Source organism: Trichomycterus rosablanca, chromosome 15 (assembly GCF_030014385.1).
Source record: "Trichomycterus rosablanca isolate fTriRos1 chromosome 15, fTriRos1.hap1, whole genome shotgun sequence".
NCBI classification, from domain to species: domain Eukaryota; kingdom Metazoa; phylum Chordata; class Actinopteri; order Siluriformes; family Trichomycteridae; genus Trichomycterus; species Trichomycterus rosablanca.
Genome location: NC_086002.1, coordinates 28,782,232 through 28,806,085, shown reverse-complemented (window position 1 = coordinate 28,806,085; position 23,854 = coordinate 28,782,232). Strand labels below are relative to the sequence as shown.

At 37.6% G+C, this 23,854-nt stretch overlaps 1 protein-coding gene across 1 annotated transcript in view; it reads right to left on the bottom strand.

Annotated features, from left to right (window-relative positions):
• The window catches only part of LOC134328783 (uncharacterized), a 266,319-nt gene that overhangs the window by 61,539 nt on the left and 180,926 nt on the right, over positions 1-23,854 (bottom strand). Inside the window, exon 2 of the mRNA XM_063010008.1 lies at positions 11,598-11,612. Coding sequence (XP_062866078.1) covers positions 11,598-11,612 — 15 coding nt within the window. The remainder of the gene's footprint in view (positions 1-11,597; positions 11,613-23,854) is intronic.

Sequence of the window (23,854 nt, the reverse complement as noted above, 5' to 3'; positions counted from 1 at the left end):
ACCCGCACCGCCCCACCCGGACCTTCCTGCTGCGAGGCGACAGCGCTACACACTTTGCCGCCATGCCGCCCACTCGTGTATTGTGTTTTTCATTCTTAGTTAAATAAACTGCTTTTGAATCAATGTTTGCTGTGTCTCATTTTTATTGACAAAATGTACAGTTACATTTTAGATCACATTCTGATTCTACAAGCCCAAATCAGAAAGAGTTGGGACAGTGTGGAAAATGCATATCAAATACAAACACAGAGCTCCTCACATTTATTTTGACTTGTATTTCATTGCAGACAGGATGAGCCTGAGATATTTCGTGTTTTGTCTCGTCAACTTCTTCTTTTCGTTTATGACTAAACGTCCATTCGTCCATTGGGGTTCAATCGACTGGGAGGGACGTGCTTTTGTTACGCCCCTGAGAGAGGGGATTATAGAAAATTATAAAAAGGAAAAAGACACAGGACACTTTCTGTACTGTTCACAGCCGCATCACTTTATAATGATTTATGCACAGAACCAAGATTAATTACATTCAGGTCTCTAAACACATAACACTAAACACAGTTTACAATAAACACTTACACAATAATAATAATATATTTTTAATATATATAAAAATAATATATATGTAATATCAAATATAATAATATATTTCTTCACAGCTTGAGATCAAATAACATACTTAGCTTATATACTGTACATTAATATATATAAAAATTATATATATATATACAGGGGTTGGACAATAAAACTGAAACACCTGTCATTTTAGTGTGGGAGGTTTCATGGCTAAATTGGACCAGTCTGGTGGCCAATCTTCATTAATTGCACATTGCACCAGTAAGAGCAGAGTGTAAAGGTTCAATTAGCAGGGTAAGAGCACAGTTTTGCTCAAAATATTGCAATGCACACAACATTATGGGTGACATACCAGAGTTCAAAAGAGGACAAATTGTTGGTGCACGTCTTGCTGGCGCATCTGTGACCAAGACAGCAAGTCTTTGTGATGTATCAAGAGCCACGGTATCCAGGGTAATGTCAGCATACCACCAAGAAGGACAAACCACATCCAACAGGATTAACTGTGGACGCAAGAGGAAGCTGTCTGAAAGGGATGTTCGGGTGCTAACCCGGATTGTATCCAAAAAACATAAAACCACGGCTGCCCAAATCACGGCAGAATTAAATGTGCACCTCAACTCTCCTGTTTCCACCAGAACTGTCCGTCGGGAGCTCAACAGGGTCAATATACACGGCCGGGCTGCTATAGCCAAACCTTTGGTCACTCGTGCCAATGCCAAACGTCGGTTTCAATGGTGCAAGGAGCGCAAATCTTGGGCTGTGGACAATGTGAAACATGTATTGTTCTCTGATGAGTCCACCTTTACTGTTTTCCCCACATCCGGGAGAGTTACGGTGTGGAGAAGCCCCAAAGAAGCGTACCACCCAGACTGTTGCATGCCCAGAGTGAAGCATGGGGGTGGATCAGTGATGGTTTGGGCTGCCATATCATGGCATTCCCTTGGCCCAATACTTGTGCTAGATGGGCGCGTCACTGCCAAGGACTACCGAACCATTCTGGAGGACCATGTGCATCCAATGGTTCAAACATTGTATCCTGAAGGCGGTGCCGTGTATTAGGATGACAATGCACCAATACACACAGCAAGACTGGTGAAAGATTGGTTTGATGAACATGAAAGTGAAGTTGAACATCTCCCATGGCCTGCACAGTCACCAGATCTAAATATTATTGAGCCACTTTGGGGTGTTTTGGAGAAGCGAGTCAGGAAACGTTTTCCTCCACCAGCATCACGTAGTGACCTGGCCACTATCCTGCAAGAAGAATGGCTTAAAATCCCTCTGACCACTGTGCAGGACTTGTATATGTCATTTCCAAGACGAATTGACGCTGTATTGGCCGCAAAAGGAGGCCCTACACCATACTAATAAATTATTGTGGTCTAAAACCAGGTGTTTCAGTTTCATTGTCCAACCCCTATATACACTGATCAGCAATAACATTAAAACCACCTCCCTGTTTCTACACTCAATGTCCATTTTATCAGCTCCACTTACCATATAAAAGCACTTTGTAGTTCTACCTCTTTACTAAGCACTTAAGCTGACTAGTACATACTAACACTATTTCATTTCTTCCAAAAAAAAAAAAAAAAAGTTTTAGCAGATTTGTGTCCTTGGACTGTTGTTTACTTTAACTAGAGTAATGAAATGTTTGCTATGGAAGCACTTCTGTAAGTCGCTCTGGATAAGAGCGTCTGCTAAATGCTGAAAATGTAAATGTACAATTACTGACTATTACTGCATGCTTTATTAGCCCCCTTTCATGCTGTTCTTCAATGGTCAGGACCACCACAGGACCACTACAGAGCAGATATTATTTAGGTGGTGGATGATTCTTGGCACTGCAGTGACACTGACATGGTGGTGGTGTGTTAGTGTGTGTTGTGCTAGTATGAGTGGATCAGACACAGCAGTGCTGCTGGAGTTTTTAAATACCATGTCCACTTACTGTCAACTCTATTACAAACTCCTACCTGGTTGGTCCACCTTGTAGATGTAAAGTCAGAGACGATTGCTGCTGTTTGAGTTGGTCATCTTCTAGACCTTCATCAGTGGTCACAGGACGCTGCCCACGGGGCACTGTTGGCTGGATATATTTTTAGTTGGTGGACTATTTTCAGTCCAGTAGTAACGGTGAAGTGTTTAAAGACTCCAGCAGTGCTGCTGTGTCTGATCCACTCATAAACACACACTAACACACCACCACCATGTCAGTGTCACTGCAGTGCTGAGAATCATCCACCTAAATAATACCTGCTCTGTAGTGTTCCTGGGAGAGTCCTGACCACTGAAGAACAGCATGAAAGGGGGCTAACAAAGCATGTAGAAAAACAGATGGACTACAGTCAGTAATTGTAGAACTACAAAGTGCTTCTATATAGTAAGTTGAGCTGAAAAAATGGACAGTGAGTGTATCTCACTCATTCAGTACTGATGTATAGAAGGAGTAGATGAAGGTCCACCAGCACTAAAAAGTGGATTTGAGAGTTTTGATCTTGTACAGGAAGTGATGTTATGAAAGGAGCACACAGTTATACAGAAAAGCATGCTTACAGATTTGAGCAATAAGAAGCTGAACAAAGTGTCACCATGTAGAATCCCAGTGTGAAGAGTAGATCTCCACTGCTCTTCATCTTCATCTCATAATCCAATATGTATTAGAATCAGAAGCTGTAGAAGAGATCAGACATGATCAGATGTTTGTAACTGACACATTCAGAACCAGTATAACACCAACACCCACTGAAAAATCCTGATACAGATGAAGTTCTGCTAATGAGCAGTTCTGATTCCACAATACCATTGCAGGTGTGTGTGTGTGTCTAAGTGTGTGTGTTTAGGTGTGACTGTGTATAAAGTAACAGTAAGTTACCTTAGTTCCTCTAGGTTACATTGTGGATCCTCCTGTAGATATTTAAGCAGTTTTACTCCTGATTCTCCTGTATGATTGCCATTCAGATACAGATCTCTCAGACGTGATGATGGATTTAATTTCAGAGCTAAAGCCAAAGCAGTAAAACCTTCATCTGTAATACTGCTGCTCCACAACCTGCAGAAGAAAATCAGTTAATAAAAATCATACATCATCTTCTCCCACCTCCATCTCCATTCAGATCCACAATCAGACAACATCACTGAGAAATCTTCAACATGTAAAACTATTCTATTATATTAATGATAAAGTGATAAAGTTTTATCTTGTGAGAAAAATAAGTAAAATATCAAACTCATACACACAGCAATAACAGTTTCTGTATGAATGATTTTCTGTGTCTACAGTGTAAAAGTGAAGATCTTACTCTAGTATCTCCATTTTACAGTGTGGATTCTCCAGTCCAGCAGAGAGCAGCTTCACTCCTGAATCCTTCAGTTTATTGTAACTCAGGTTCAGATGTTTTAGACTGGAGGAGTTTAAACTGAGAACTGAGGACAGAACTTCACAACTTTTCTCTGTTAGATTACAATTCCACAACCTGGAGAGAAATAATCAGATCAATATTTCCCCTTTATTAATTACAAACACAAAACTGCAATTTTAGCTCTGTACAATTTAAAATGTACAGTCCTTACTGTAAAGTCTAGTATGGAAGAAGCACTTTAAATTTAGTTTTATTTAAATTTATTTTACAATCATTAATTTAATCTTTCCATTGTTCACTGTACCTCAAGCAACCAAATGTATATGTAATATTGTATAATTAATTAAACTACCTGTGGCTCTGTGTTTGTGCAGGTATTAATCAATAAAACAAAAGAAATCAATAAATTCATCTTCTGTTTAAATGATGATTTTAATTAGAACATATCTTCTGTATCTACAGAGTGAAAGTGAAGATCTTACACCAGTTTTTCCAGTTTACAGTGTGGGTTCTCCAGTCCAGCAGAGAGCAGCTTCACTCCTGAATCCTTCAGTTTATTGTGACCCAGGTTCAGATGTTTCAGACTGGAGGAGTTTAAACTAAGAACTGAGGACAGAACTTCACAACTTTTCTCTGTTAGATCACACTTCCACAACCTGGAGAGAAATAATCAGATCAATCAGAGGAATGAAAGACGTCACCCTGCAGCAGTAGGGAGAATCCAAGTAGCAGATCTGATAATATTACCCAGACTGCAGTGCATATGAAAGTGAAAGTAGCTGAATTGATTATTCTGAATCAGTAATCATCTAAACATTGTCTTTTAACATGTGTGTGTGTGTGTGTGTGTGTGTGTGTGTGTGTCACCCTGAGATGGTTTATTTGTTTATGCTGATTGCTGATGACGTGGTTACTGTAAAGGGTGCCCAAATAATTTCTTGTAAGGGGCCAAAAGTTAATCTCAGTGAAGGGCATTTTTATTGTTAAATAAAACACTACTGTTTATTCCAATTAACAGTGCTTTTATTGATTTCAACGGATGATAGAAAATCTTTTTTAGGAACCGAAACATTTAAACAAATGTAAATTTGTAAAAAAAAAAAAAAAAAAAAAAAAAAAAAAAACATGCAGAGCAACACCCTGCCTTTACCTTTCTCCACTGTACTTTTAAAACAGGTGTGCATGTTTTGTTTCATAATGCCAACAGATGTTATACCTCTTTAGCACAGATGAGGCAAACTGAGGTCAAATCTATTTTGGTAAAAAAAATATTCATGCTGCCTCCACAGCACCCCCCTCTCATATGCACTGTCTCATTGTAAAATTGTGGTCAGCTAATAAATTGCAGCTACTTGCTAAGTGCCGCCCCCAACAGGTGTTTAACTGCCCTGCTGTAAAGGAATGAATGTGTATAAAACTTTGTGAAAGTGAAGATCTTACTCCAGTATCTCCAGTTTACAGTGTGGATTCTCCAGTCCAGCAGAGAGCAGCTTCACTCCTAAATCCTTCAGTTTATTGTAACTCAGGTTCAGATGTTTCAGACTGGAGGAGTTTAAACTGAGAACCGAGGACAGAACTTCACAACTTTCCTTTGTTAGATTACACCACACCAACCTGGAGAGAAATAATCAGATCAGTGTGGATAAAAGTGAAATTTCTACATAGTCCAAAATAGTGGAAGCGCTGACTATACCAGTGTAGCAACTGAGAATGAATTCAAAGTTACCCACCGATTATAAATGTCAACTTGATTTCCATGTCCATCCTAAAACATAGATAAGAGTGACTGTGTGTGTGTGCGTCACCAGGGTGTGTTTCTACTTCCATCATTTTATCTAAATGAAATTTACATTCTATAATTACTCACTATTTTACTCTGTAAAGGTTTCACTCTCACTGCTGTATTTCTGCACAGCACGACTGGGAACTAATAATTATCAGGAAGCTCTACGTAGAAACTGCTGTCACTAACATTCAGGGTTAGAGGTACAAATACTTTTGCTCCTGCTTTCAGGTGAAATTCTACATTCTGTATAAAACTAATGCACAAGTCTAAACATGTTATTTACACAACATGTTTATGTAAAGCGACTCATGATAGTGTTATGTGACATGGCATGTATTATTGTTATTATTATTATTATTTGTGTGTACAGTACCAGTCAAAAGTTTGGACACACCTTCCCTTCAATGTTTTTTATTGATTATTTTTATTTTCTACATTGTAGATTAATATTGAAGACATTCAAACTATGAAGGAACACATATGGAATTATGTAGTAAACAAAAAAGTGTTAAACAAACCAGAATATGTTAAATATTTTACCAACTATATCTCTGCACAACACAACTGATGGTCTCAAATACATTAAAAAGGCAAGAAATTCCAGAAATGAACTCTTGACAAGGCACAAACGTTAACTGAAAACCATTCCAGGTGGCTACCTCATGAAGCTGATTGAGAAAATGACAAAATTGTGCAAAGTTGTCATTAGAGCAAAAGATGGCTACTTTGAAGAATCTAAAATATAAAACATATTCTGGTTTGTTTAACACTTTTTTGTTCACTACATAATTCCATATGTGTTCCTTCATAGTTTGGATGTCTTCAGTATTAATCTACAATGAAGAAAATAAAAATAAAAAATCAAGAAAAAACATAGGAATTAGAAAGTGTGTCCAAACTTTTGACTGGTACTGTATATATGCTGCTATCTTCCTGTTTTGTTTTGCTGCTGAGACTTTCATTGCAGCGTGTGGTTTTAGCAGGAAAGAGTGGAGCATGGGCTGAGACAGACCCCTGGTATAAAGAGGAAGCATAAGACGACGCCCCGGCTAGCAATTTAGCAACCTAGCATGTTGGGCTACTTTGTTTGGTGTGACTTGCTGGTATTTGGCTCAGTGGCATGTGCTTTGAATTCTGAGACTTGTCTCTTTGTGTAGAGTCTTTGTGACCAATTTTTACAGTTTGTGTGTTGGGGCCTGGACATGTCACAAAGGGCATGCTCATACATTTCCATCACATAGCCAATCTTTGTATAGACACATTAGGTAAGAAGCGTGTGCCATCCACAGTATTTATGTTTGGTAGGAAAGTTTAGTGTAGTTAGCTCTTTTGTTTAGCAGTTTGTTTGTAGTTCATAAAATTTGAAAATAGGAGGTATGGGTTTTGTTTTATTTTTTTCTTTACTTTGTCCAGGCCCTTTTGTTTTTCATTGATGTAAATATTTTTTTGTATATTGGTAATGACCCACTGAATGTGAACCAGTCAAAGTAACTCTCGCTTCACCTACTGCATCTAGTTTGTGTTTTTTTCCTATGTCCCCAGTCTACAGTTTTATTTCCTATTGCACCACCTCTGTAACCACTGCTGTTACTGACCCGACATCCTTTAGTGTCCATATAGGGTGCGTAACAATACTGTTGTTCAGCAAAATTATCTGATTATTATTACATTTACATTTTCAGCATTTAGCAGACGCTTTTATCCAAAGCGACTTACACAATGAGCGGAACACGATGAGCAATTGAGGGTTAAGGGCCTTGCTCAGGGACCCAACAGTGGCAACTTGGTGGTGGCAGGGCTTGAACCAGCAACCTTCTGTTTACTAGTCCAGTACCTTAACCACTGAGCTATCACTATTACACAGTGTTTTCATCAAAGTAAAACTAATTCTTCTGAAAATATAATTACACAGCAGTCAGATCATTTCCCTCCATGCTAACATCCTCAGATCTCAGCAAAAGTGGGCTAGCGTACCTTACCCGAGCACCCCCTTCATGCTAACGTGTCCATATTTAAAAAGATTGTTTATTATTAATGCACTTTTCTCTTTATTACTTATGTATTTGTCTCTTTATTACATTTAGTCCTGATGTTTTTGGAGCTCTGTGCATGATAATTTCCACCATTTCACATCAGATTTTATACTTAGTATAAATAGCATAGTGCAAGTTAATAGGTGATGCAGAAACAGCATTATTATTTACATTATTAAATTAGATGTTAATTTCAGACACGTTTTGAGATCAGACTGCAACCCTTTAGTTCTGCACCTTCTCAGCTTAATAAATAAGATCATTAATGTTTAAGTGATGACCCCCTGAATCAAACATTTAACAATAAATTACTCACTCAGCTCTTCTAGAAACTTTCACCACTGGCTGCATCTTCAGAAGACCTTCATGTGATGGATAATATTTACTCAAATTAAACTCATCCAGCTCCTGGTTCAGCAACACAAACACCAGAGCCGACCACTGAGCAGGAGACAGACGGAGTCTATCATAATAAACAGAACCTCCTCTGTTCAGGTATTTTTGGACTTCCTGCACTAGAGAATCATCGTTCAGTTCTTTCAGACAGTGGAACAGATTGATGGATTTTTCTGGAGAAAGATTCTCACTGATCTTCTCCTTGATATACCTGACTGTTTCCTCTTTGTTGTAAGAGCTACTTCCTGTTTGTGAAAGTAGGCCTCGTAAGAGAGTCTGATTGGACTCCAGTGAGAGACCCAGGAGGAAACGGAGGAAAAGATCCAGGTGTCCATTCTCACTCTGTAAGGCCTTGTCCACTGCACTCTTCAGAAAGTCAGACATGTTTGTATAGTTTTTAAAGATGTTAGAGAATCCAGTGTTTTGCATCACCAGCACATTTCTGTTTTTGTTGATGAAGGTGAGAAATACATATAAAGCAGCCAGAAACTCCTGAACACTCAGGTGCACAAAGCTGAAGACCTGACCCAGGTGCAGTCCAGTCTCTTTTTTGAAGATTTGGGTGCAGACTCCTGAGTACACTGATGTGTTTTTGACATCAATGCCACACTCTGTCAGGTCTTCTTCATAGAAGATCAGGTTTCCTTTCTCCAGCTGTTGGAAGGCCAGTTTTCCGAGTGCCAGTATCGTCTCTCTGGTCTGGTGTGGATCAGGGTCAGATTTCCCATAATACTTTTGTTCCTTGTGTTTTATCTGAAATATCAGGAAGTAAGTGAACATTTGAGTCAGAGTTTTGGGGATCTCTTTCCCCTCGGCTCCATCCAGAATTCTCTCTAGAACAGAGGCTGAGATCCAGCAGAAAACTGGAATGTGACACATGATGTAGAGGCTTCTTGATGACTTTATGTGTTTGATGATTTTATTAACCAGGTTCTCATCATTGATCCTCTTCCTGAAGTACTCCTCTTTCTGAGGGTCACTGAACCCTCGTACCTCTGTTGCCTGGTCTACACACTCAGGAGGGATCTGATTAGCTGCTCCTGGTCGAGTGGTGATCCAGAGGTGAGCAGAGGGAAGCAGGTTCCCCTTGATGAGGTTTGTCAGCAGCACATCCATTTTTACTGACTTTGTTATGTTACACAATCGTTTATTATTTTGAAAATCTAGAGGAAGTTGACACTCATCCAGACCATCAAAGATGAACAAAACTTTATAAATATCACAGTCTAATGATGGCAGACCTTTTACTTCTGGGAAAAACTGATGAAGAAGTTCCTTCAGACTGAGGTTTTCCTGCTTCATCAAGTTCAGCTCTCTAAAAGGAAGTGGAAATATGAAGATGATGTCCTGATTTGCTTTTCCTTCAGCCCAGTCCAGAATGAACTTCTGCAATGAGACTGTTTTTCCAATTCCAGCGATTCCTTTAGTCAGCACAGTTCTGATGGACGTGTCTTTAAAGAGGTCGTTGCATTTGATGGGAATCTCCTGTGCTGCTGGTCTCCTGGATGTCGTTTCAATCTGTCTGACCTCATGTTCATTATTGATGTCTCCACTCCAACCCTCTGTGATGTAAAGCTCTGTGAAGATCTCATTCAGAAGTGATGAGCTTCCATGCATGGAGATTCCTTCATGAATTCTTTTACATTTCTCTCTCAGATTGGATTTGAGTTTTTCCTGATATACAGAGACCAGTTCTAATAAACAGAAGATAGTGATCAATATTTTAATGTATGATCAATAATCAGTAAAAATATTTTCATAAATAATAGGTTCATTAATAAATTATTTTCTTTTTTAAGTATAAACCTTTATGATTGAGAGATGTAGTGACCCATATCATATAATTTTTATCTAATATCAAGTATCTTATGCTTATAAAAATAATTTAATGACCAATTAAAAGCTTAGATGATTCTAGAACCAAGATTGATATAGAAAGGTTTTATCGAATGGTAAAGAAATGACTGATTTAAGTGTTTATGTCTCTTACGCCTCTGCAGGGTGTTAGCGAGGTCTGTCTGGTTCATGATCTTCAGAACATTCAGTGTGATCTTTAGCGCCCCCTCTCTGAAACTACTCAGATCTTCCACATCCTTCACCTCCTGCTCAGAGCATGCTGGGTAATCTTCATTCAGTAGCTTTTTGAACTTGTTTAGTTCATTCTTTAACATGCTGATAACTTTGAGCTCCAGTTCCTGTTGATGTAGAAGAAAAGTGATGTGATCATACTGTATAAGGAATGCTGTACTTATAAAAATTAATTGAAAGTTATTATTGTGATACTTGTAAGCTAACTGAATCAAAGTATAATAACTTGTGTGTGCCACATTGTTTTATTTTTTTTCTATATTTTAGATGACAGTATATGTTCAATTAAATTTACTTAAGTTTTAAACTTGGATTTCACCTCACCCAAACCAGTTTTAATAATGAAATTGTGGAAGATTGTATGTTTAATACCCCTAATGAGTCCCAATAACCCAAAAATTAAGAACATTCAGGTCAGTAAAACAACATCTAGAATCTAAAATCAACACATAATCCTTCATAATATTCATTTAACCAACAGCAAACTACATAAAAATCATCATTATTATTACACACACATACATACAAACCTTAAATATGGATTCCAGCTGATCTCTGTAATTAACATTTAATTTCTTCTTTTGTGGTCTGTAAAAAGACAAATAAGACAGTATTGAATACTAGCAGGTTCTATCATCCTGTTACTGAAACATTTCCTAGATGATTATTAATTTTATGAATACATTAATTAGTGGACTGAGTTTAATGAGAATAATACATTTGATTAGGTGGAACTGGAAGTAAAAACACTGCACTATAACATGAAATTATACTGACCTCAGATCAGTAGAGCATCCTCTATCTTTAAATGTAAGTGAGTGTTGCATTGACCAGTCGCTCTTCATGGAGACACAGCTGGGTTCAGTTGAATCTGGTCTCGTACCCTCCATCACACTTGGATACAAGTAAAACCAAAAATAAAAGAACTAAAATGAATGTAAACACCCTAATTCAAGCTGGGAACTGTATAGAATATTTAATCAGTAAACATATATTACATTTACCACCATTTAAAATGAAGCTTCACATGCAGTGCTTTACAATATAACATCTCTTTATTCAATTAATCCAGAGATAAAACAAATGAATCTAGCAGTTGTAATTGTTCATGTTTTATATTTAAGCAGATTGTGATACAGAAACTGATCATCTTAGCTTTAAGCTTCTGAGCTTAATCTTAAATAGTAAATACATGTATGAGTTATAAATGTCTGCAACCACAGCAGTTTACAATGATTTTTTGTTTAACACAGTATGCTAAGATCGCAACCACTGCGAATCTAAATTAACATTCTTAAATAAATATGCAATCAATATTAATATTACAGCTGTTATTATCACTCTCATTTGGACTATGTCTTCAATTTCACCCTTGTAGACCTTATACACTCAAGCTATTTATATTCTTGAACTTGGTCCTGACAGTCCTACACAGTTTCGATTGTCAAACATCTGTTTTTCCTCAGATCAGTAGAAGAATCTCTAAAATGGTTTGGATGCTCCACTAACCAGTCACTCTTTATTAATAAATAAAAAAATAAATGTGTTTTTTTTTTTAAACATTACTTAGTTCTGATCAGGAATCATCAGCCCATACTGAACCCTAATGCACTAACACACTATGAGATTATACTGACCTCAGATCAGTAAAACATCCTCCATCTTTAAAGTTATGTGGAGGTTCCATTGACTCGTCGCTCTTCATGGATACACAGCTGGGTTCAGGTGAATCTGGTCTTGTACCCTCCATCACACTAAAGTAAAGATAAAACCAAACATAAATAAACTATATAAAGTACAAGTAAACACAAGGGTACCTAAAAGATTCAGTTCAGATAAACACCTCCAGGTACATGGCAAAGTAATCAGAGAGCTAGCTTTGGATTTAGTTAATCTAAAAACTCATATTTTGCTGTGTTTATGTAATTACAGAAAAGATTCAGTTACACTGGCCAAGAATTTAAACACCCAATGAACAATGGGCCCATGAACAACCACCTAGTTTAATGATGTCTTAACTGACTGACAAAGCAGTTTCTTAAAAGTTTAAACTCTTGATGCATGTTCTCATACATGTTTTTGTTTAATGCTTTATGTATATTATTGTGTTCCTGTTATTATTCTATTTTTTTTTAATAAGGAAGCAGATTTTTAAAATATACATTGTAAACGGTGCTTTAAAAAGACTAGATTTGCGTTTTCTAAAGACGTGTTCTTGTGGATAACAGAATAAAAATATTCGTGTTGGTGTGGACAGGCCCCAGGTCCTGATGGAATCTCTCCCTCCTGCCTGAGGACCTGTGCAGACCAGCTTGCACCTGTCTTCACTAAGATTTTCAACAGATCACTGGAGCTGTGTGTTGTTCCATCCTGTTTTAAATGTTTCACAATAATACCCATACCCAAAAAGGCAACTACCACAGGACTAAATGACTACAGACCTGTTGCCTTGACCTACAGTGGGGCCAAAAAGTATTTAATCAGCCACTGATTGTGCGAGTTCTCCTACTTAGAAAGATGAGAGAGGTCTGTAATTATTGTAACTATGAGAGACAAAATGAGAAAAAAAAAATCCAGGAAATCACATTGTAGGATTTTTAAAGAATTTATTTGTAAATTATGGTGAAAAATAAGTATTTGGTCAATAACAAAAGTTCAACTCAATACTTTGTAACATAACCTTTGTTGGCAATGACAGAGGTCAAATGTTTCCTGTAAGTCTTCACCAGGTTTGCACACACTGTAGCTGGTATTTTGGCCCATTCCTCCATGCAGATCTCCTCTAGAGCAGTGATGTTTTGGGGCTGTCGCTGGGCAACACGGACTCCACAAATTTTCTATGGGGTTGAGGTCTGGAGACTGGCTAGGCCACTCCAGGACCTTGAAATGCTTTTTACGGAGCCACTCCTTCATTGCCCGAGCGGTGTGTTTGGGATCATTGTCATGCTGGAAGACCCAGCCACGTTCCATCTTCAATGCTCTCACTGATGGAAGGAGGTTTTGGCTTAAAATCTCACGATACATGGCCCCGTTCATTCTTCCCTTAACACGGATCAGTCGTCCTGTCCCCTTTGCAGAAAAAACAGCCCCAAAGCATGATGTTTCCACCCCCATGCTTCACAGTAGCTATGGTGTGCAACTCAGCATTCTTCTTCCTCCAAACACGATGAGTTGAGTTTTTACCAGAAAGTTCCATTTTGGTTTCATCTGACCACATGATATTCTCCCAATCCTCTTCTGGATCATCCATATGCTCTCTGGCAAACTTCAGACAGGCCTGGACATGTACTGGCTTAAGCAGGGGGACACGCCTGGCACTGCAGGATTTGAGTCCCTCTCGGCGTAGTGTGTTACTGATGTAGCCTTTGTTACTTTGGTCCCAGCTCTCTGCAGGTCATTCATCAGGTCCCTCCATGTAGTTCTGGGATTTTTGCTCACCGTTCTCATGATTATTTTGACCCCACGGGATGAGATCTTGCGTGGGGTCCCAGATCGAGGGAGGTTATCAACGGTCTTGTATGTCTTCCATTTTTTTACAATTGCTCCCACAGTTGATTTATTCACACCAACCTGCTTGCCTATTGTAGATTCACTCTTCCCAGCCTGGTGCAGGTCTACAATTTTCTTCCTGGTGTCCTTCGACAGCTCTTTGGTCTTGGCCATGGTTGAGTTTGGAGTCTGACTGTTTGAGGCTGTGGACAGGTGTCTTTTATACAGATAACAAGGTCAAACAGGTGCCATTAAAACAGGTAACGAGTGGAGGACAGAAGAGCTTCTAACAGAAGAAGTTACAGGTCTGTGAGAACCAGAAATCTTGCTTGTTTTGGGTGACCAAATACTTATTTTCCACCATAATTTACAAATAAATTCTTTAAAAATCCTACAATGTGATTTCCTGGATGTTCTTTCTCATTTTGTCTCTCATAGTTGAAGTGTCCCTATGATGAAAATTACAGACCTCTCTCTATCTTTTCTAAACTTGCACATTGTGTATGAATGTACGAATGTGTGTGTTAAGAAGAGAGAATGAGTGAATAAGATTGTCTTTTATTGTTTTGTTTTTTTTGTGCACTGCAACATCTGTGTAACCAAAAACAAATTCATTGTATGTGTGAGCATACTTGGCCAATAAAGCCTGAATCTGATTCTTTCACCATTGTCAAAAGGGCCAGATGAAATTTCACCTTTGCATCTTTACCTCATAAATCCAGCTTATTAGCTGTTCTGTATGCTTACTATTTGCATAGTGTATTTTTAAGACAATCCGCCATTGTGTGGGCCCCTTTCCCTTTTTGTCAAACAGTGCTGGGCCTCTAACCACCTTTTACACGTCCACATGTCCACACTTATACATACACACACACACAGAGAGAGAACCACATGTTTGCACGTCCTGATATTGTAGAGTGAGATGTGGCCCTGGGTCAACAGGGGAGGTGCTTCAATCGAAATCATTTCACCAATCACAAACATATTAAGCATGTATTATAACGAGGGGATTCAGTGCATGCGTGGCACAGAGCTTTTTCTCTGGTTGAGGTTAAAAAATGAGAAAAATAGAAAAAAAAAGAAGAAAAACAAGAAAGGCCTGGCAAATGTGGTGATGTCATAGCAGCAGCTAGTTTGTGATTGGTTTAACGATTTCGATTGAAGCACCTTCCCAGTTGACCCAGTGCCACATCTCACTCTGCAATATCAGGTTGTGCCCACACGTTTATGTCATTGCTTTAGTGTATGCTCTAATTATCCTTCTCTTTGTATCTTTTATGTCTTATCGTTCCCAATGAATGTGTGTTGATCTAAATTTTATCTGCATGGCATATTATGTTTTATTTGAATTAAGTTGTTTACTATCCACTCAATAGACTATGTTTATCATAATAACTCACAATCATAGTAATGTGTGTTAAAGCTATAGAACATATAGTATTTTGATATTATTAGTATAGAAGCATATTTGAGACTAAGATCATACTTGTATCAGTAACCGCGTTTCCATCCAAACGTTTCACAAGTGTAATGCGCATTTACGGAATATCGGCAAAAAAAAAAGCGAAAAACTACAGTTATGTGAAAAAACCTTTACAGAGAAAACCTTTCTGCAGAGAAACAAGCAAGATGGAGAGATTTAATTCGGTTTTTGCTTTAAGTAGAATTACCATCTTTGTATGCCATCTTTTTATGGTTATGTTGTTTGCAGCTACGAGACGTCTGTTAGAACGAGCAATGGCCCATCTAATGTGGGCTCAAATCTCCGTGCCACGGCGACGTATACCTCGCATCTGGGAACGTAAATGCGCAAAACAATTTTAGGAGCACATTGTGCAGGACCATTTTTCAGACGAGCTTTGGATCAAGATTTTCAGAATGTCAAAATCAGCCTTTGATAAACTATGCACCATGATCGGGTTATCTGTAGAGCCAAAAGTTTAGTCGAGGATTGCTATTGCCTTGTACAAACTGGCCACTGCTGTGGAGTACAGGGTAGTGGGTGAGACGCTCAGTGTAAGCGTAACAACAGTTTGCTGTATACGCTGTATGCCCAGCAATAACATTAAAACTAATGAAACATTACACGTAGTATTACCAAATGCGCAGGAGGCAGAAAAAATAGCACAGCGTAATTATGCAGCGCACCACATACCACAGGTGTACGGTGCACTGGATGGTACATACATTCCAATCCTTTAATGACTTAGAGCTTAAACGGCATTGATGATTAACTGGTCATGTGGAAGTTGTATCAATAGCGCCATCTAGTGGCCACTAGTAATTTGCTCTTTTGGTGAGATACAGGAAGAGTTTCCAACTTCGTTACACCCTCCGAAGGAGTGCTTATGGCTCATTGGTTATCCCCGACCAAACCACTCCTCCTATTTTTCCTTGAAAAGGGGCAGTAAGAGAGAGACTGACAGAACATCAAAGAACTTCAGAACATCGGAGTTGAGAGGTAAACAGCAACAGAAAGGAGAGAACAGCGCAAGAGAAGAACCAGGCAAAGCTGATCAGCAGAAGGAGAGGTGAGTGGCTTGTGGCTTCTTGGCTGTTTTGCAGATCTCAGAGCTTGCAGTCTTGATAGTTCACAATTACTAAGTTACGTTTGTACACTCTAAAAACTGATTCTGACTCAAAGCAAATTATACTTAAAATTGTATTAAAAATTACACAATAAAAATAAGTTTATGCTGTTTCTAAATATTTTTATGTTTATTGAACTTAAAGTTTGCAGTGTAATCTGAACTCAACAAGCTCATCAAAATCTACTTACATTTTGTAGATGTCAGAACAACATTTTATTTCGTTTATTTCAAATCTAGAAAGCTGGAACAGGCACCATCATAAACGTTTGATTTAAGGTAAGTTTCTTATCACCTCAAATATTAGTATGTCAGAACCTAATTTCTACATGTAAAATAACTTTGTAAGAGTATATTTGCAGATGTATGTCGACATTAAAGCCACAACTGGCTAACTGATTTGCTTTCTAAATTGTGAGCTAGTTTTCCTGTAGTTAAGCTAAATGCTAGCACACGAACTCGATGTGTGGACGAAGATGGGAGGTGGATATGTACAGTAGTATGGCAATGCCGTTTTGCTAGCGAGCTGAATCGCTATATTTGATGTCTGGAAATTTATTTATTTGAGTGGTAATTAAGTGTGCTTGTATTTTAAGAAATACAAGAGCAAACAAAATAAGGCAATAGTTTGCATGGATCTTTTTATGTTGGGAGAACTTAAAAAAAAATGAGTTGGTACAACTTGAATTTGTAGTCCTACATTTCGACTTTATTTAGTTGTATTTATTACAAAACCTAAGTAGATTCAACTTAACATTCAAACCCCCCCCCCCCCCCCCCCCCCCCCCCCCCAACTCAAAATATTTAAGTTGACTCACCATAGTAATTTTAGTTATACTGTGATAATTTATTAAAGTATATTGTAAGGGGCTTAAGGTTCTATTTACTTAATAGAACAGAAAGTTAATTCATCTCAAAAAGATCCATGCAAACTATTGCCTTAATTTCTTTAAGCAATTTTAACACCTCATTGTTTACAGCAGTGGTGTATAAAGTACCGGAAGGCCATACTTGAGTAAAAGTACAAGTATCTTACCAGAAATTTACTTTGATGGAAGTAAAAGTCACCTTTTAGAATATTACTTAAGTAAAAGTCTAAAAGTATCTGATGTTTAATGTACTTAAGTATCAAAAGTAATTTGATATTTAATGTACTTAAGTATTAAAAGTAGAAGTAAAAGTAAATGCTGTTAGTATAAATGGAAGCGGTCATTTTAAATATAAAGATTGTTCTTTTAAGCCTGTAAACCACCTTAACAATTAACCTGTTTTTTTCCTTTCATCTAAACATGATTTGTGCCAATTCATGATCATAATCAACTGTTGGCATCACCTGTTTGAAATCATGACATTATTTAGTTGTTTTTTTAACTTCTTACTAGCCCTAAATGTTCCTGTTCCAACGTTTTTAGAATGTGAGTCGATGTACATGTAAGAAACACTGCATCTATTTTATTTGCATTTTCTATACTGTCCCATTTTTTTATTTGGGTAGTATATTTCAATAACAAAAAAATTTTTTTGGCATAATTAATTTAAAGCAAAACTCAGGAGAGTTTAACAAAATGTGGCACTTTTATCCCTTTAATGATCTGTTCAACCATTATTTTAAATCAAAATATTTGAGTAAAATAAGCTGTATTTAAATAATCTTTTTTGGGCTGTATCTACTCACTGAATGGCATGTGTTAAACTAAAAAAATATTGGTATTCTTACTTTGAGAAAACAGAATTTTTTACTTGAAGCCAGGAGCTGAAAAATCATTAATAATAAGTTGTATAAGCTGAGTTCTTGTTGTGATCATTAAAGGGTTAAAGACGTGCTGCATGTTCCTCAGCACCATGAATCTCTCCTCTGCTGGTCTAATACAGAAGTTATCTGAGGAAATATTTGTCCGCAGGTGAGTTTTTAAAAATAATGGACGTCTTCATGAGTTTTGCAGTCAATGAATTCCAAACATTTTAATGATTTATGAAACGTTTTATTTGTGGTTCGAATGTAATCGGTAAAAATGGTAGGTAGATATCTGAACAATGTTAATGCTAATAATATGATAAAACCGCTGATGCTACAGCTTTACTTTGTTAATCATTGTTAACTTACATCAGTGTGTTGGACGGGGAGCTTCTGAAATGTCCATATTTGCGTGTCTTTGGGTGAACGACGCACTTTTAGAAAACTCCGATAGCGTTTAGAGAACGTTTGCACATGCGCATTAATGTGTTTAACCACAGGCGCAGATTCACCAAACCAGCGTGCAGTCCGTCACACATCTCACATCATTTACCTTCATTCTGTAGTAACGAGTAACAAATTTACATACAGCGAATGTAATGGAGTAAAAGTACACAATTTCTTTAGAAAATGTAGTGGAGTAAAAGTGAAAGTTGCCGAAAATTTTTATACTCCAGTAAAGTACAAGTACTTCAAAAAACTACTTAAGTACTGTAACGAAGTATTATTACTTCGTTACTATACACCACTCGTTTACAGTGTAGTAAATTAGTCTAAGTTAAAGTGCGTGGGTCGTCTGTACTGGACTTCTGAAAGGGTGCTATTGGCCAAAGCAACATTTTCAGTACTATAATCCAGATTTGGTGACGCTGGCAGAATTCACCTTCTTCACGTGACGCATTGCATGAGTCGTACCTCAAATCTTCTTAAGGGAGGAAAATCACCCAACGTCAAGCTCCACGTTCTGTGTTGTAGAGCTAATCTGGGGCAGAGGAGAGGTAAAACTGCCCCGTCTGCTGAGACCAGTCAAAAGCTCCAACGTGAGGTAACCTTGCTGACTCCAGAGGACTGCTCCAAGAGGAAGACTCAATTCTTTTTATGCTCCGTCAAAGGACATGGTTCTGCTGTTTCTTTCAACAACATCGCAATTAGGCCCGTTTCCTGATTCTCACCAAAGTGTTTCACTGATAAGTCTTTGTATTGATTTAGCATTTACACCTTTATTTTTCTTGTTGTTCAATTGTTTATTCCTTTTTTTAATAACTGTTTAACTTTAATAAACATTATAATTCTTTCTTTAACCTTTTTATAACCAGGAGCGAAAAATAGTTGACTCAAAAAACTTTACCCCTACAGAACAGGATTGATTTACCCTTAATTTGTTTTTTTTCTGGAATTTACCAAAAGCTAAATCAGAATAAAAAAAATCTCAGTGGTGTCCATGATTTATTTAAAGTTAATAATTATATAATTAACAGCTAACACTTTTTCCCCAAAGCTTGATACTACACATAGGTCGTTTGTTTGTCTTGTTCTAACATGTCTTGTGTAATCCTGTCGTGTCTTGTTATAATTAAATGCTGTTGATATACATGTGTGTCCACACCCTCTTGCCTCATCATAGCCCATATTGTTACACAGTAAATAAAACTATTAGTTTGACCGATGTATTAAAGCAAAAAAAAAAAGCTTTGACACAGCTTAGTAACAATCTTCATCATTATTTTAACTGAGAAATAAATTCACTCACCTCCCAACTTTCCTCAGCTTCTCAGAGAGATTCATTTTAGTTCATTTATTAATCCTACAGATTGAAGCTTTTAAGGTGCTCACATTTAGAGAAACACTGAAGCACAACAAAATTCTTCTTTATGAAGTGTAGATTCAGAACATTTACACATTACTTCTGTAAATTCAGTTTCTTACTGTGATTTTCTCCTGAACAACTCTTATATTCCTCTTTTCAGTAAACAGTGCTGCAACTTTCTCTTTCACTCAAACCAGATTGTACTTGTTTATTCAGCAGAGGAGGAGAAGGGCGGAGCTACAGTGTAGGTACACACCTGAGTTAAAGTTATTCAAGTTTTTACACCAAATGCCCTTCCTGACCCTCCTTATTTATCCGGGATAAGTAAGACATAGTCAGTTATGTCTGTGCTGACACTTAACTGACTTACAGCACCACTGAGATTATCTTAGTCACAGCATTGTGTAGCACAAAATCTAGTGGCTTTTACTTTTTACTGTGGCAAAGTTCTGTGTGTAATTGTGCAGGCATTATAGATGTGATGTCAGCAGGTCAGGTAACACAATTTTTATGAATATAAGTAAATAAGTGGTTGCCACTACTTATATACTAGTATGAAAAATACAGAGTTTACATCATGTTAATGAGTTTACAGTCAGTGGTCTAGTAACTGGAGGGTCCCTGGTTCAAGCACCGCCACTGTAAGGTTGTGACTGTTGGGCCCTTGAGCAAGGCCCTAAACCCTCAATTGCTTAGATGGTATTCATCACAGTTGTAAGTTGCGCAGTATTTGACCCACCAACAGTTACGTTCAGAAATACTGAATTTGTTTATGCTAATTCACTTAGCCCTGTTATACGAATCTAACATTAGTGATAAACCATTTAGAAACATTACAATTTCATATATTCTTACAGGGTGTTCCAGGTGATCAGGCATCTAAACAGACAAAATGTTCTGAGAGGAGTGGATAAATAAAGCACTGTGACAGACTGGCGCCCTGCTCATGCCCATGTTATTCCTACCTTGGAGTCTCTCTGCCACTCCGTGCTTAAGTGTTGGCCTGTGATACTTCTAACCTTAAAAAAAATGGAACGCCATCTTGTCTTCATCATTCCAAAAGCTCTTTCCACCACATTCCTGGCCTTGGACAGTTTGCTGTTAAAACGAGCCTGTACAGGGTTCCCAGCTCCTATACACTCTAGTTCATCACCAGTTGGTAGGGTGATGATCCTCCTGACAAGCCCTCTAACAGCCCTACTCATTCTGCACAATGTCATGCACATATGATTTGGGTATGGCGAAGGCTCATGAGACGACACGATAAGATGCTGCATGTGCCAGCCAATAGAGGAACACCAACACTTCGATGTCCCTGCTCCACCCATGATCAGCTTCAGTTTTTAATGCAGTGGTGAGTGAGGTGTTGGTCTCCCGGGAGAGACGAAGGTCAGCCCTGAGGTCTGCACCGCTGAAATACAGCTGCAAGATAGGCACAGCTGTGTTTAGGTTGCAGTTCGATCTCGGGTTCACATGCTGTAAAATAAATGTACATAGTTTAGTTCATGTTTTTACTGGTTTTGCATTGTTTTATCTATTATTATTATTATTATAATTGTTGTTTGTATGTTACCTATCTAAAATAAAATAAATGTGTGTTGAACTCCAATCTTCACTCAGAAGCTATTGTTCTTTTTGTCTTTTTTCAAAAATTATTCTACTGTAATTATTAATATGTGACAGATCTACCATTTTGTAATTTATTTTTATTGTATTACTCTAATCATGGTAATGTAGTATACTGTTGCTAAATAGTTAGCAGTACATTATTTGTGAGGTAAAAAATCAATAATTTTCTTATTTCTCTTCTGCAACACACAGCTTTCTGTCGTCTCAGTGTGGAGTCGGGATACATGACTAGATTAACCGGTAAGTGGTGCGAAAAGACGATAAATATCCAAAATTTTGGTGAGTGGGGCTTGTACCCAGCTAGCATAATCATCTGGCCTAGTTCCCAAAACGGGCTAAAATGGGCTTAAAAAGTATGCAGAGAAACTGATGGACGACAGTGGAACTGTAGAGCTACAAAGTGCTCCTATATGGTTAGTGGAGCTGATAGAAAAAGAGTATACATACAAGGAGGTGGTTTTAATGTTATGGCTGATCATATATAATTTTATAACCCAAAGGCTGTCCCCTGTATTTTTTGTAGCTATTCAAGTGTCCACTACCATCACTGAGCCACATTTGCTTATGTGTAGTCTTCACCATTGGCTTCCATTCACATTGGCTCTTATTCACATCTCAAACATGAGTGAAAACTATGAACACTACTCTGCAGCATCTAACATCCGGCGTAGATCATCAGCCAAGGTCACAAGATTGCTACAAGCAGTCCAGGACGAGAAAACACATATTTTGAACTCTTCTTAGTCTAATTGTTATACAGAGGTGAATGTTGAAATGGATGATACAGGATTCATTAGACAACAGCAATTAATTTGTTGGTTATCTTTTTGATGATAGTGAACATGATTTCAGTGATGACGAGGGTTCAGGTGCAAATGAAAAAAACTGAGGAACATGAGGGTAAATGTCTGAATGCAGAGGTGCTTGGTTTTATACACCTGTGGCCATAAAAGTGATTGGAACACCTGAGTTCATGGGTGTTGGATGGGTGAATGAATTTTTTTTTTAATAAAATAACAATAAATAAAATAAATTTGTTGCCAATATAGTGCATGTCAGCGCATTTAGCTGAGTGTAAAGTGTGTGGTAAGCTTAGGGACTTTTTACACTGAGACCGCACTTCATGGATAAAAAATCCAAGGGTTAGCTTGTCGACTAACTTATTTTTTAATCGAAAGTAGGTTTATTTGACTTTATTTATGTTTATTTAACCAGTGTTACAGTAATGACATAAATGTTGGACCTACGTAGAAAAATGAATTAAATGATTAATCAGTAACAGTATTTATTTAAATAAATATGCTGAAATCATAGGTGTGGGACTTTGAAGGTATTTTGACCACATTATATGCCTGTTTATAGAGCAGACTGAATGTTGCAAAATATTTAAAACATCATGCTGATGTTAAATTGCATTGGAGCCATTTCAGGCTCATGACTTCATGTCTTTTCTGCTTTGCAGATTGCATTTCTAAGCCTGACAGGAGGGATGTCAACTAAAGAGAGTGTTTGGAGAATAATGGCCAAAGTTCTCACAAACTCTTTGGCCAAAACCATCAACTGGTGTGGTGCAAACAATAAACAGAAAATGGAGAACCTTATCATAAAGAAGGTTATTCTGAGTAAGTAAACTACTGATGATTCAGTAAGGACCTTGTTTTAAAACGGTGATTCTCAATCTTGATATGCAGACTCCACTTTTCTGCACATTTTAGCATTCATCGCTCTCAGTATACACTGTTAGACATTTCTGTAATTTCTACAGTTATTAACCACATACCACACAGTAAAATACTGTAAATAGTTTTTACAGTACATAACAGTATTTTCCACTGCATCATGACAATTTTGCCTGATGCCAAATACTGAATACAGCGATTTACTGTATTTTTTACATTGAGGTAAATTACTGTAATTACCTTTGGCGCCAAACGATTTTATTGACAAGATTCAACCTAATTTTCAGCTGTGAGAGTTTTGAACTGACATTGTTTGCCTAACGGTTCAGCTTCGGAACCACCACATTATCTCAGGTTTTGCGGGAAGGAGTTTAGGAGAGGTGCGCACACAGAAACAGTTCGGCTATGATGGATGGAGCCGCAGTAGAGCAGCAGAGGTGCTGACTCTTGAAGAGGATTTTTTACACCAAAACTGGGAACCAGCAAAAAATAAAGGTAAAGAGTCTATGACAGTTAGGACAATAAATTAACACTAGTCATGGTTATCGGGTCTGTTGTGCACTATAGGAGCGTTAGCATTACTTGTCGGCAACTTTTTTCCAAAGTAAAACAAGTAAACGTTCCATTTTACAAATGACTGTGAGTTTCATGTTTAAAAGCTAAGTTAGTCAGGTTAGGTGAAATTT